The sequence below is a fragment of the Cimex lectularius genome, unplaced genomic scaffold (assembly GCF_000648675.2).
Source record: "Cimex lectularius strain Harlan isolate CLEC.00 unplaced genomic scaffold, Clec_2.1 scaffold99, whole genome shotgun sequence".
NCBI classification, from domain to species: domain Eukaryota; kingdom Metazoa; phylum Arthropoda; class Insecta; order Hemiptera; family Cimicidae; genus Cimex; species Cimex lectularius.
Window position 1 is genome coordinate 586,928 of NW_019392713.1, and position 15,190 is coordinate 602,117.

Consider the following 15,190-nt stretch of genomic DNA (forward strand, 5'->3'; position numbering starts at 1 on the left):
TCCAATAAAGTCAGTTTAAATTTATTTTATTAATGAAGACATCTTAGGTTCTAATTAAAACGAAGTAGGGTTTACTACTTAGTTTTGGTATATGACAAATACACTAAGAAGCAAAAAACGGCTAATCTCTCTCTTTTTTTAAAAGTAAATACTAGCAATCTTTATATGTTTATATTTTGTTGTTTAGTGGATATTTTAAAAGAAAAAAGATAAAAATAGCTAAATAAAAAAAAAACAGACTGAGTAAAACAATTAACCCTAAATGTTGTTATGATGTAAGGAAGAAAATATTTAATTCAGTATTTCCTTCTCGCGTTGTTCACCGCTTGCATTTGACGTGGCATCGATTTTATGAGGTTTTGAATGCAGTGCTGTGGAATATTTTCACTCTTCGAACAACTCCATTCTTAATTCTTTGCAAATTTTCTGGCATCAGTGGACGACTTTTAAGCGGGGAACACACATACCCGATGCAACGCTACCCAATGGAAATCCAAAGTCCTATTTTCCATAAGATTGTATACCCCCGTGCACAACTGCCCGATGCCACGCAACATACCCTACGCTCTGTGATCCCCAATGTCCAGATTTTCGTCGGGTTGCATCAAGTACAGTCGAAGACAAAAGAACCGGACACTCATATTTTTATTCGAACTACATGTATTATTATTATTATTATTATTATTATTATTATTATTATTATTATTAATTGTTAAGGGCGTTTTAACGGTTAAGGTCATTTCATGCCCTAACATCCAAACCTCTTATCTTACGTTAGCTATATCCCTTCTGAGTGCTATAAAGCTCTGACTCCAAACATTGTCGTTATATTAACTACAACATACTTCTTTTCATATAAACCAAATTAACTGTGATTAACAATTAATTGGGTTTTATTTAAAAAATTAATTTTAATGGTTTGGTAGAAAATTAATCAAAACAACGGAATACGATTTTTTGATATAATGAATTTAACTGACAAATTTATTGTACTCGCTTCGGCGGTACATATACTAAAATTGGAACAATTTACTACACGGTTTTGCTCGTAAAATTTAATTAACAATTTATTTCATAGTTTTGCTCGTAAAATTACACCATTTTGTAATGTCGGGTAGCATCAGAACAGGACACTCATATTTTTTGTAGTTTATTTCAAACTAAGTACATGTAATTTTGTCGTTATATTAATTACAACATGTTATTTTAATGTAAACCAAATTAAACGAGATCAAAAATGCATAAGTTTTTATAAACATTGTTTAATTATGATGGTTAGGAGTAACTTTATTTAAAACAATTAAGTTTAACAAACAATTTATTAGATGGTTGTGCTCATAAAATTTAACTAACAGTTTATTACAAGGTTTTGCTCAAAATAGTGCATTAAGAATAAAAGATGCGTTGCGATTGTGATAGTGATTATTGTGATAAACGCTGTGGACTGTACGCGACGTGCTTGCGTCGGATAGATGTACACGCCCCACCAAAACGTGGCAAGGCGTCGGGTAGCATCGGGCAGCGTCGCATGGCGTAGCATCGGGTAAGTGTGTTCCATACACCCGGCCTCACGGGATACTACGGATCGGACGGCAGCGTATAAGCGTTGAGGACGCTATGATTATGCTGGAAAGTCCCTCGAATGCGTGAGTAGCGGATGGAACGAGTAGTGAATCGGTTGCTCCTACTCGAGTATGCTTTGCACGTAGGTGTAGGCTGAGCTCGATTGGCGGCTTTTACTGTAGGTAGTCTCCTCTAGGGGGTGGTTAGCAATTCCGCTTTAAACAAAACCTCGGCCGAAGCGAATCCGGTAGTTTCTACGCTAAATAAGCCCCAATACTCTAGGAGATAGAGTGGCCTTCTCTATCTACGTTGTGAGAGGTAGACCAGGCTGATGTATTTCGGCTTAGGTAGCCCTATGCGCGCGGCATACAGTTTGATGCTTAATGCAGACCCGACCACTCGGAACGGGCAAGCGGGGAGCAAGGTTGTCTTGGCCCTTCGGGGCTGAGCTGCCTCTACACCAATGCTGCGGCAGTAACACCATTCTGTGGTATGTGGAGGTGCGTCAGCTCTCATCTTGAGAATCAAAACGTCCGATAAGGCCGAATAGGCCTGGTGCGTATGTTAAAGATCGTCATTCTCCTTTTTAGGACGACCGAGTATACGGGAAAGCAGAACCTTGGTAGCGTTGTAAGACACTTCGGACTGTTGTGCTACGAATTAACTGTTCTAATAATTCTACGGTTAAGCACCCTGTCCATATGCGCTTGACGTCTTCCATCTTCCAACAATGCTATGATTCTCTCCGAATCTGTATCATTTAAATCCACCACTGAAACAATTATGAAATTTAAAAATGGTACAACTTAGATACAATCAAACCACCAGAACGTTAGAAAGAAGCTTTACAGAATGGCGACCTGATCCATGCCTTCTTACGGCCTAAGCACTTGTGATTCATACGAGAGGTGGATGAAGGGAAGAGAGAGAACTCAAAAGGGAAGAAAATTTCCAGACTCATTGATCTTCCCGCAACTGGCCCAGTGTTAAGCAATAAAAATAAATTTCAATTTATTAAGGTTTTTAGTTGAGATAAAAAGTCGGTGTCACGAGCGAGATTCGAACCCACGACCGTCGGCTAGATACGCCGCTGCTCTACCACTTGAGCTATCGTGACCTCGATCTACTCGGACTCGTTTTATCTCAACGAAAAACCTTAATTAATTGAAAGATATTAATTAGTCAAGCGGACCACGAAAACTAATGAATTTAATAAGTTCAAATGATGTATACCTTCACTAAAGCTCTCAGTGGCCATTTCATTTGTCGCCGAGAATCAAATAGATTACACGACATTTGAAAAATGGCAAAAAGGAGAGAAAACTCAAAAGGTGGGGTTGAGATAGGAAGTTGGTCAAACAACTGTTCGAATTTTCACTCTTTTTGCAATTTCCAAATGTCGTGTAATCAGGATTGGATTCTCTATATGCAATATGTAGGAAAAACACGATTTGGAACATATAATAATGTCGTGTTTAAAATATAATATAAAAAAGACGATGTTAGATGAGCTTTACAAAAAAAGATTCTATAGAAAACCGCTTAATTATAAAACTCTATTACGACTTAGTACCTTAGAAAAATACACTGTGATATTGTAATTTATTAAATTATTTGTGTGTTCTTAGGTGTGTTTATTTAGTTGTATATTTATTTGTTTTACCATTTCATATTGGTAATTTACTGTTTGGGTGTCAATATGTGTGTCTATATACAAATGTATATTTATTAGTAAAGATGCACTGCACCATGCAAAAAATATGTTCTGATGCTACCCGACGAAAATGGTGTAATTTTACGAGCAAAATTATGAAATAAATTGTTAATTAAATTTTATTAGCAAAACCGTGTAATAAATTGTTCCAATTTTAGTAAATGTACCGCCGAAGCGAGTACAATAAATTGGTAGTTAAATTCATTATATCAAAAAATCGTATTCCGGTGTTTTAATTAATTTTCTACCAAACCATTAAAATTATTTTTTTAAATAAAAACTAATTAATTTTTAATCACAGTTAATTTGGTTTATATGAAAATAAGTATGTTGGAATTAATATAACGACCATAATACATGTAGTTTGAATAAAAATATGAGTGTCCCGTTCTTTTGTCTTTGACTGTACTCGATGCGACCCGACGAAAATCTGGACAGTGGGGATCGCAGAGCATCGGGTAGATGTGCACGGGGATAATACAACCTTATGGAAAGTATTTTCTTCATTTTCTAATTTGATGTTGGCCAGGTATGTACATCTCTAGTGAACTTCACTTCACGAAACCAATTTTTCTTTTCGCCGTTGAAAGCAATCTGATCGCTGCTTTGCCATTTCTTCAATGTCTTCCTCATATTCTTACTCAGAACTATCGATTTCACGAATACTGCTGTGATATACTCTGTGTGACTGTCGCGTGGTCAGTGCTTGCGTCAAGCAGATGTGCACACCCCACCAAGATGCTATAATGCGTCGGTTCAGTTGTGTTCCTCGCTAAATAATCACTCAAGGAAATTTTACCGTACTGTTTGTACTCTGACAAACCCACTTGTAAAAGTTATATTACCCCCTATTTTATTCTCCTTCGGACGAAACGAACGTCCCACATCCAAGAAATCAACATGTCTCCAGTTGTCAGTAAAGTTGCCGGAACTTGGTTCAGGTCATCGTCAAAGACGTGCACTTCGTTGTATGATAATTAGTTAATATTGACATTTTTAGATTATTAAGATACTAATTTGTCAAGCGGACCACGAAAACTAATGAATTTAATAAGTTAAAATGAAGTATACCTTCACTAAACCTCTCAGTGGCCATTTCATTTGTCGCCGAGAATCAAATAGATTACACGAAATTTAAAAGATGGCAAAAAGGAGGGAAAATTCAAAAGGTGGGGTTGAGATGGGAAGTTAGTGTCCGAGTGGATCGAGGTCAGGAGAGCTCATGTGGTCGAGCAGCGGCGTATCTAGCCGAGGATCGTGGGTTGGAGTCCCGCTCTTGACACTGACTTTTTATCTCAACTAAAAACCTTAATTAATTGGAAGATATTAATTGGTCAAGCGGACCACGAAAATTAGTGAATTTAATAAAAATAAAATAAGTTTTGCTCATAAAAGTAGGAAAGAAGTGAGGTTGGCCACTATGTAGATATCACTATTGTGATAGGCTGACTTTTTTGGGCGATAGTATGGAACTTTTATTTTTTACATTGAGTTCTCTCAGGTTATGAACTAAAAAAAACCTACTTGCCCACAGTGTAGAAATCATTACCTACATTAGTAGGATAATTTTATTTGGAAGGGGTTTGGAACTTTGCCCTTTTTTCACGGTTAGGTTTTTGATGGGATAATCCTTTTCCAGATTTATGAGATAATTTCAGTTCTGAGTTGGCATCTCGGCCGGATTTTACGATACGCGCCAGACCTAATATAGCTCGCTTATTAAAATATCTCAATTAATGCCTAAAGCGCTATTTACATAATGATCGTCCGCTCGTGATTAACGGCTGGTTACATTCAAATTAGACAACATTCATAAAAGAAAAAGTGCCGTTGGAATTTGCTTGTTTAAATTTTAAACGACTCCTATTTTATTTCGCGTTCGAAACATATGTGTAACACGTAATGAACTGCGGGATGACGTGAAACCACAACTTTTAAACCAATTAGCATACAAATCAGAGAATGCAAAGCACAACCTACAAAATGGATTAAAAATCGAGACCTTAATTGTATTCGAAAAACAGAACTTACGAATTGGGAGAGTTCGAATTCCGGAAATGTCCAATGGAATTCTTGACGAAGTAAGAAGTCGATAAGATGCACGAACGAAGACGAAATTCAACATTCTAACGGAATTTTTGGTTTTCTTTTAACGTTTACGTAAATGGTTTTTGGAACTTTTTTTCTATTATACTAAAACAACAATGGATTTATGTTTTGAACAATTCTACGTCAAGCTCGAGAAATTGTTTCGGTCGGTCCAAAAGAAAAGGAGTGTCGTATATTTAGGACGAACGGCTCACAAGAAATTCTGTTTTTAACCAGGATATGTCCCCTTGAATTATGCGTCTGCGGGACAAACTCTAATGGGGCGGAGATTAAGTAAATGTCACAATTTACGACGCCGCGTCCTGCTCTTTCCTAGTGTTAATCAAAGAGATTACCCGGGCGATAATAAAATCACATTCTTATTCGGCCTCCGGATGAAAAACGGGCCACGTAAGTCAGGGATCGGAGAGGGCCATCGGGTTCATCAACTAATTGTCCGAATCGCTTTCGGCAAACCTTGGAATGGGGCCAATTTCCACATTGGCCTTAATGCTTGTGTGATCGCAGCATGAAGGGCGATGTAAGGATCAACGGGAAAAAGCCCAAGCACATAACCACTTTTATACATACACTGAAAGACAATAAATTTCACCCAATTGACTTTTTTCAACGAAAAAACCTCATTGTTTTTACCAATAAATATTTCTTTAAGCTATGTTTTAAATTAGGAATATCAATTAGAGGTAAACAAACTTAATCCATAATCCAAAACAAGGATAAAGTATTTTTCAATGTTTACTTTTTACGGAATTTAAAATGTTTATTCTGTATCATTTGAATTGTGAAGCAATAAACTGTTTAGTTTTCATCTTTGTCTTCTTAATTTCAATTTTTAAACTTAAAAATGCCACTTTGTGCTGAGGATAGTTATGGTCTGGTTCTGGATGCGCTAGGATAACAGTACTACAGGATGACCGTTTTTTGAATTTGGGAAACCGGAACCTACAGTTGGACAAGCTCCAGGAAGTTCGAATTGTCCAAATTTCTGAACGCACTGCTCGAAGAAGAATTAAATTGATTTGGGCTGATGGCTTTTCGCACCGTAAGAGGACCAGAATTGACCAGATCACAGAGTTGCACAGCTCGCATTTGCTCGAGAACACAACCATTGGTCTTTAAACGATTGGTCTGCTGTACTTTTTACAGATGAATGTAGATTAGCCCTACAATTTCCAGATGGGCATGAAAGAGTGTGGAAAGGCGACATGAAATATACGAAGCTTGTAATTTTTCCCAGAGACAACTTTTTCAACGTATCTCCGTGATGGTGTGGACAGGATTTCAATGGAGAGTCGCACAGAGTTGGATGTTGTTTGGAGGGTCTTTGACGGCCACTCGCTATTTGGATAAAATTTTGGAACATCATGCGTTGCCTATCCTTGATGAAATCAACGACAATCCTATTCCAATGCATGATAATGCCCGTCAACATGTCGCTCGCTTTATGGAATGACCTCAAAAGACGATTTCAATGGAGAGCCAGAGTTGGTCGTTATTCGTGGAGCGTCTTTGACGGCCACTCGCTATGTGGACCGTGCGCTGTCTATCCTCCACGAAATCATCAACAATTCTAGACAATTGCATGATAATACCCGTCCACATGTCCCTCGCATACTACAAGCGTACCTTCAACAGTATAATTTCAGGGTCTTAACCTGACCAGCCCGTTGTCCAGACTTAAACCCCATCGAACATTTATGGGATAACCTCAAAAGACGAATAAGAGCACGTTCATCACTTCCTGATACACCCACGATCTTGAAAAGACTCTTCGTGAAGAATGGGTTAACCTCCAGCAGAGACATTGGTAGAAAGTATGCCGAGGCGTCTTCGAGATGTAATTGAGGCAAGAGGAAGAAATACGCGCTATTGAAATGTTAGTTTTTAAATTATGATGGTTAAAAGCGTATTGCCGCGTTTCATCTGATTGGTAAAACTGAAGCGTCATCGGTTATTTCTTATCAGTGGGAAAACAGAAAAATGTCAATATTAACTAATTATCATACAACGAAGTGCACGTCATTATGTAAATAGCGCTTTAGGCATTAATTGAGATATTTTAATAAGCGAGCTATATTAGGTCTGGCGCGTATCGTAAAATCCGGCCGAGATGCCAACTCAGAACTGAAATTATCTCATAAATCTGGAAAAGGATTATCCCATCAAAAACCTAACCGTGAAAAAAGGGCAAAGTTCCAAACCCCTTCCAAATAAAATTATCCTACTAATGTAGGTAATGATTTCTACACTGTGGGCAAGTAGGTTTTTTTTAGTTCATAACCTGAGAGAACTCAATGTAAAAAATAAAAGTTCCATACTATCGCCCAAAAAAGTCAGCCTATCACAATAGTGATATCTACATAGTGGCCAACCTCACTTCTTTCCTACTTTTATGAGCAAAACTTATTTTATTTTTATTAAATTCACTAATTTTCGTGGTCCGCTTGACCAATTAATATCTTCCAATTAATTAAGGTTTTTAGTTGAGATAAAAAGTCAGTGTCAAGAGCGGGACTCCAACCCACGATCCTCGGCTAGATACGCCGCTGCTCGACCACATGAGCTCTCCTGACCTCGATCCACTCGGACACTAACTTCCCATCTCAACCCCACCTTTTGAATTTTCCCTCCTTTTTGCCATCTTTTAAATTTCGTGTAATCTATTTGATTCTCGGCGACAAATGAAATGGCCACTGAGAGGTTTAGTGAAGGTATACTTCATTTTAACTTATTAAATTCATTAGTTTTCGTGGTCCGCTTGACAAATTAGTATCTTAATAATCTAAAAATGTCAATATTAACTAATTATCATACAACGAAGTGCACGTCTTTGACGATGACCTGAACCAAGTTCCGGCAACTTTACTGACAACTGGAGACATGTTGATTTCTTGGATGTGGGACGTTCGTTTCGTCCGAAGGAGAATAAAATAGGGGGTAATATAACTTTTACAAGTGGGTTTGTCAGAGTACAAACAGTACGGTAAAATTTCCTTGAGTGATTATTTAGCGAGGAACACAACTGAACCGACGCATTATAGCATCTTGGTGGGGTGTGCACATCTGCTTGACGCAAGCACTGACCACGCGACAGTCACACAGAGTATATCACAGCAGTATTCGTGAAATCGATAGTTCTGAGTAAGAATATGAGGAAGACATTGAAGAAATGGCAAAGCAGCGATCAGATTGCTTTCAACGGCGAAAAGAAAAATTGGTTTCGTGAAGTGAAGTTCACTAGAGATGTACATACCTGGCCAACATCAAATTAGAAAATGAAGAAAATACTTTCCATAAGGTTGTATTATCCCCGTGCAATCTACCCGATGCTCTGCGATCCCCACTGTCCAGATTTTCGTCGGGTCGCATCGAGTACAGTCAAAGACAAAAGAACGGGACACTCATATTTTTATTCAAACTACATGTATTATGGTCGTTATATTAATTCCAACATACTTATTTTCATATAAACCAAATTAACTGTGATTAAAAATTAATTAGTTTTTATTTAAAAAAATAATTTTAATGGTTTGGTAGAAAATTAATTAAAACACCGGAATACGATTTTTTGATATAATGAATTTAACTACCAATTTATTGTACTCGCTTCGGCGGTACATTTACTAAAATTGGAACAATTTATTACACGGTTTTGCTAATAAAATTTAATTAACAATTTATTTCATAATTTTGCTCGTAAAATTACACCATTTTCGTCGGGTAGCATCAGAACATATTTTTTGCATGGTGCAGTGCATCTTTACTAATAAATATACATTTGTATATAGACACACATATTGACACCCAAACAGTAAATTACCAATATGAAATGGTAAAACAAATAAATATACAACTAAATAAACACACCTAAGAACACACAAATAATTTAATAAATTACAATATCACAGTGTATTTTTCTAAGGTACTAAGTCGTAATAGAGTTTTATAATTAAGCGGTTTTCTATAGAATCTTTTTTTGTAAAGCTCATCTAACATCGTCTTTTTTATATTATATTTTAAACACGACATTATTATATGTTCCAAATCGTGTTTTTCCTACATATTGCATATAGAGAATCCAATCCTGATTACACGACATTTGGAAATTGCAAAAAGAGTGAAAATTCGAACAGTTGTTTGACCAACTTCCTATCTCAACCCCACCTTTTGAGTTTTCTCTCCTTTTTGCCATTTTTCAAATGTCGTGTAATCTATTTGATTCTCGGCGACAAATGAAATGGCCACTGAGAGCTTTAGTGAAGGTATACATCATTTGAACTTATTAAATTCATTAGTTTTCGTGGTCCGCTTGATTAATTAATATCTTTCAATTAATTAAGGTTTTTCGTTGAGATAAAACGAGTCCGAGTAGATCGAGGTCACGATAGCTCAAGTGGTAGAGCAGCGGCGTATCTAGCCGACGGTCGTGGGTTCGAATCTCGCTCGTGACACCGACTTTTTATCTCAACCAAGACCTTACATTAAAAAAAAAATTAATTGAAAGAAGTAACTTGGTCAATTGACCACTAAAACTTAAACAGATTAATATTGCATGTATTTCGACGAATGATTGTCCATTCTTTTTCAATAATATTCCGTGGTTTTATCTTAGCCTGTTTAATGTAGTACACTATCCTTTAGTTAGCCGGTACTGATGAAACCACAGTATTTTGTTAACGGTTGGGTCCATATCTAGATAGAAGATTCCTGTTGATTAAGAACTACGTTTTTTGGTCCCATTTTTCATATTCTTCACTTTTGGCTTTATTTTTGACTGGTATCATAATTTCCAAAATTTCGCCTTTTCGTTCTGATTTTTTTTGCTATTTTATCGACTATTTCGTTCCTTTTTATACCCCCGTGGCCACGTATCCGGTTGAAATTACGCCCAGCCTTTTTTTCGGCATATTTGTGTGCAATTTTCCATATCCTGTAAAGTTAGACATCAGACAAAATTTTTCGATGCTTTTTTATACGAAGCTCTTATGGAGCTCATTCAAAATAAGAACATTCGTCTTTTCCATATTCCATTTTAAAATGCCTTTCATTGACATTCGTATCCCGACATTCTGCCGACTAAATAGAAAGATTGTTCTTTAATTTGCATTCCAATTAATTATTTTTTGTATGTAACGTTTATGGTTTAGATGAAAAATTAGTACCACGAGCGAGATTCGAACCCACGACCTTCGGCTCCATACGCCGTTGCTCTAACGACTTGAACTATCGTCACTTCGATCCTCTCGGACACCACCAACCCGTCATCTCAACCTACAACCATTCGAATTTTCCAATTTCAATTATGACTACTAAGCAAATATGGTTTAAATTGTATTTTTTATTTTCTTTCTTTTGCACATAATACTGTAAAAATCCTACTCCTTCAGTACGTTTCGGTCCATCCGCAAACTTGAATATGAAATCGAAGATAGCCGGAAATTCTCTTACTACTTATTAAGGTGCATTCTTTTTGTAATCGTTTCAAACATTAACATGATTCATTCGAACAACCAACCAGATTTCACTACAAATTGCTCATTATCAACCTTTCTTAATGTAGTTAAAACAGTAATTAGCGGAAATACTTCAAACAAAAGCGGGTTGGCAGATAGAGAAAATTGTTGGTTGAACAGTTCAGGACCAAAAGGTAAATTATTGAAAACGGAAATACTCTACATTTCTTATTGTTAGCTTCCAATGAGAAAACAAACGTTTTCCTCAAACGATAAATATCGAAAGCGAGTGCAATGTCCTTCTCTTTGTTACTTTGCTTACATTTGAAAAAACAATGGCATACCTGGGTTTCCGTGACAGAGAGGAGTTTGGCCATTTCTGACCGCTCCGTGGAACTGAGGTACTTTTTAAGCTCGAACTGCCTTTCGAGCTCGAAGATCTGTCGGCCGGTGAAGGTGGTCCTGGCCTTCTTCCTCTTCCTCTCTCCTTCTTCAGAAGAACGGTCGTCGGAGCTCGGCGAGTCCTTCCGGCTTCGCTTTTTCGAGGCGGGGGCGGGTGCGCACGGCGCCGAACCGGGTAACGAGCTCACAGCCGTTCCACTCACGATCTCCGGAACTGTGTACAAAAAGGCCCTAATTTATAAATGACTCAACAAGCGTTTTATATTGAATTCAGTTTACAATTTTGGTAATTTTAAAGAGATATGTGGTAAAAGACTGCATGTAAATATAAAATCTGAAGGTCCCAGAAATTTTGCTTTTAATTATTTATATTTATTACAATCTGTGCACGATTTATTTTATGTGATTATTTAAAATGGTCATGAGCCCTGAAGGGAGTTAACAACCGACGTTTTTCTCCCGGCTTTCAATAAGGTTTAATCCTCGACTAGGATGTAGCAAGGCGATCTCCGCTTCAGTTAACTGATGAGGTTATAGGGTGGTTTCTATTGGAAAAGAATTGGATTATTCGATTCGAGCGAGAGGAGAGTTTGGAAATGTCGAAATCGTATGAAAGATATTTTCGGATCATTGTGAAGGGTGATGTAGACTCAGTAGGGAGCATCGACTATGATTCTTAGGACTTTGAATCGGAAAGATTGAATTATTTGGATGAGGAAAGGTTTAGCGGCGTCCCACAGTTATGATCGGATGTTCTAGTGTAAGATTTGAGTGTCGATAATTTGTCCCAAGCATCTATTTAACTCATGTCGCCTTAGTTGTGTGCGTTGTTCCGTACACGTCGAGGTTAGTAGGGTAACTAGTAATTTAGTTAGAGGGAACCCAGGTTTCCCATTTTTAGGTATACCCGTATCCATTCAAAATACCTACTAGTTCACTGACGGCTCCAAAACTGACAACGGCACGGAGGTGGAGTCTTCGGGATGAATCCGAAGACTGAAGTGACCGTAAACAGAGGAGGTAAATATGCTAGTTTTCCAGACTGAAATTATGGCAATTGAACACTTAGCTAAGTTAATGAGAAGGCGGGGAACAGATTCCCGGAAGATAGCCATCTTCTCTGACTCTGCCGCAGGCAAAGGTAAAGACAAGTGTTTGGAACTGCATGGACGCCCAGGTGGAGTCAGCGACACTAATAGCCTGACCCTGGCATGAGCTCCTGGGCATTCGGAGCATAGATGAAAAGGTTGACATGTAGGCCAAAGAGGGAGCTACATGGACTGTAGATCCCGAAGACTACTGTGGCCTAGCATCGTGCCACAAAAGAGGATAATGGATTAAAATGGATCCTTGGTGAGTTTAAAAACCAGCGAACGATGCCCCAGGAATGAGGCACGCGAAGAGATTTATGGACGAGCCATTCAAAGATTTACAAAGGAATTACTAGAAGGTAATTACAGCAAATTCGAGATTCTTGTTGGACTCCTGGCTCTATCACCTAAGAAGGAACATGCACCGGAGTACAAACTGAACAAACACTGTGCCAGGAAGAGGAGGAGACCGCAAAATACATTTTATGTTTTTGTGAAGGTTTCTATGGGTACAGATGGTTGCAACTAGGAGAGGAAAAGGTCCTACACTAAGGTGGTTGGTTAAAAATAATCTGATGCCTAAACGAAGCCAACAGAGGAGCACAGATCTACTCAGGTCGAGGTGCCGAGTAAGGCCATGAGGCCGCCTCTTTAATCCATATCCCTTGAGAAATATTGTATAAGAAATCTTGCTTCGAAGGGGAAATGGCACACAAATGTTCGCTCCAGTCGGCTGCTCGCAGACATCTGCCAGGAGGTTCTCCGATCGGCAAAGAATGAAAGGAGAGTGGAGGGAGAAGCAGGGAATAAAGGAGTTATTAATAAATAAATAACTAAATAAATAAATAAATAAATAATAAATAACTCCTAGTACGTTGCCCTGTGTTACTCATGTCCCCAAATGGCAATAGTCGGAGTAGGAGATCCTGGCGGACTCTGTCAGGTTCGTGTGCTGTAAGAATGAACTTTCTATGTTTTTCGCCTAAGCACGGTGAGACCGAACCCTCAAGAGTTACGTCAATTAGTGTTTTTACGGTCTTAATAAACTGATGATCTTCGTTTTAGCGGGTGAGTTAGTGGGTTTCATGTCTGAATTATGAAACATTTACTTTCACTGTAAAAACCATCAATGTGAGAAAACTGTCTCAACCATCGTCAGCTTTCATCGACGGGTATGAAAAAGTTCTTCAAGGCGACACGCCTCAAGCTAGATAAATTTGTCTCTTATTAACTGCAGCAGTAATTCAAGTATTTATCACGGATGAGACATAAGAAAGCTCTTTAGATTGATTTGCGGCCCCTTCCGGCCTGCCGTCTTTAAACGTTAATGGCATTAGATTTAGAAGGCTAAAATGAGCCGTTAAACTTTTGGCCGGGATCCACCCATTAAAGACGGCCGGCAGATGTCTTCCACCGACCAATTAAATTTTATTCCTGTCCGTTTAAAACGCAACACAGCCTAATGGGGGGTGGTTAACACTGATTTCCGACCTAATTGCCTTGCATTCGGCATCACATCAAAAGATAGGCGAACTCACATACGCGAAGTTACGATTTTCGGAGAACGAAATATTTTTACGCTTCTCGTATAATGGGTTTTCCATCGTTAAAGTTTTCTGAATTCGGCCTGAAACAATAAATGCATGTTAATTGTACTACGATTAAATTGAAATTATCGTGTAGGCTGTTTTTATTTCAGCCACATTAAAATGTTGCATCTCAAGTCTAACCTGCAACCGACATACACGAACTAAAAGACTAGAATTAACCAGAAGCTTCGGACTACTGTACAAATTATTATCATGGACAGATGTTCCCATCTTTACTCCATCATTGGTTACCCCCAGGCACCAGGGTTGAAGAGACTTTGTGATGTCCCTGTGTGAAGGGGAAGGTTCCCTGTGGTATTATCAAGGACATTACACTAATTAACAAAAAACGAACTAACGCAACCATACCGAAACCGATTTAGAAGGATGGATTAGAACTCAGACACCGCTAACCGTCCAACATCCACAGAATACAGTCTTACCAATGTAAAGTCCTCAGAACCATTGTCAATGCTCCCTACTAAGTTAGCAACTTAGCTTCTCTGACCTCCAAAAATCCTTGGTTAAAACTCTAATCCCAACAAATTTTACACATTCCATAAAAAGCTAATCTAACATCCTAACATGCAGCCCGATGCATATCCAACTTTCCATCATCCATTATCCAACCCTAGCACCCAGTAAGCTGAATGAAGCGCAGGCCTCCTTACAAAAGTACAAGACGAACTATTCAAACAGTTGAGTTGCAAATCAACTAAAATGTTATTACATAATAGTGGTATTCATGATGTTTGTAAGATGTTAACTCAAATAGAGAAATGCCCAGTGTAAGATCGTGAACGCCCCCTTCTTTTCTTAGTATGTTTAACGTTAATTTTTTCGAAATGCTGCGCGTGGCGATTGGTAGAACGAAAAATAAAGCTATAGCAGTCCTTCATGACTTGTTATTGTTGGTTTTTTTTTTTTTTTTTTTTTTTTTTGTGTGTGTTAAATTGTAAGATGCCAGAAGTTAATAAAAAAGGATAATTAATCAACTCTTTCATTCAAAATGCTATCTATGCACTCGAAAAATACTAACAAATGACATCCTTCAATTCGTGCCGATATAGATAACTTGTATCCTAACGTCTAACAGCCTACGACTTTATAGGATAAGGAATATATCTACTATGAATGAGAGTATAATGACAGGTCAGAAATTAACAAAAGAAATGTATTTGTCTGATTTAATTAATGCGTATTTCAGAATAAAAATACATGTAAACAAAAAACATCTGTTAAATTCATAGCTGCCATGTTGGTAACCTA

At 37.8% G+C, this 15,190-nt stretch overlaps 1 protein-coding gene across 1 annotated transcript in view; it reads right to left on the minus strand.

The window, feature by feature from the left end:
* The window catches only part of LOC106673053 (NK1 transcription factor-related protein 2-like), a 197,396-nt gene that overhangs the window by 81,028 nt on the left and 101,178 nt on the right, over positions 1-15,190 (minus strand). The window contains exon 2 of the mRNA XM_024226432.1: positions 11,184-11,455. Within this exon, the coding sequence (XP_024082200.1) occupies positions 11,184-11,455 (272 nt within the window). The remainder of the gene's footprint in view (positions 1-11,183; positions 11,456-15,190) is intronic.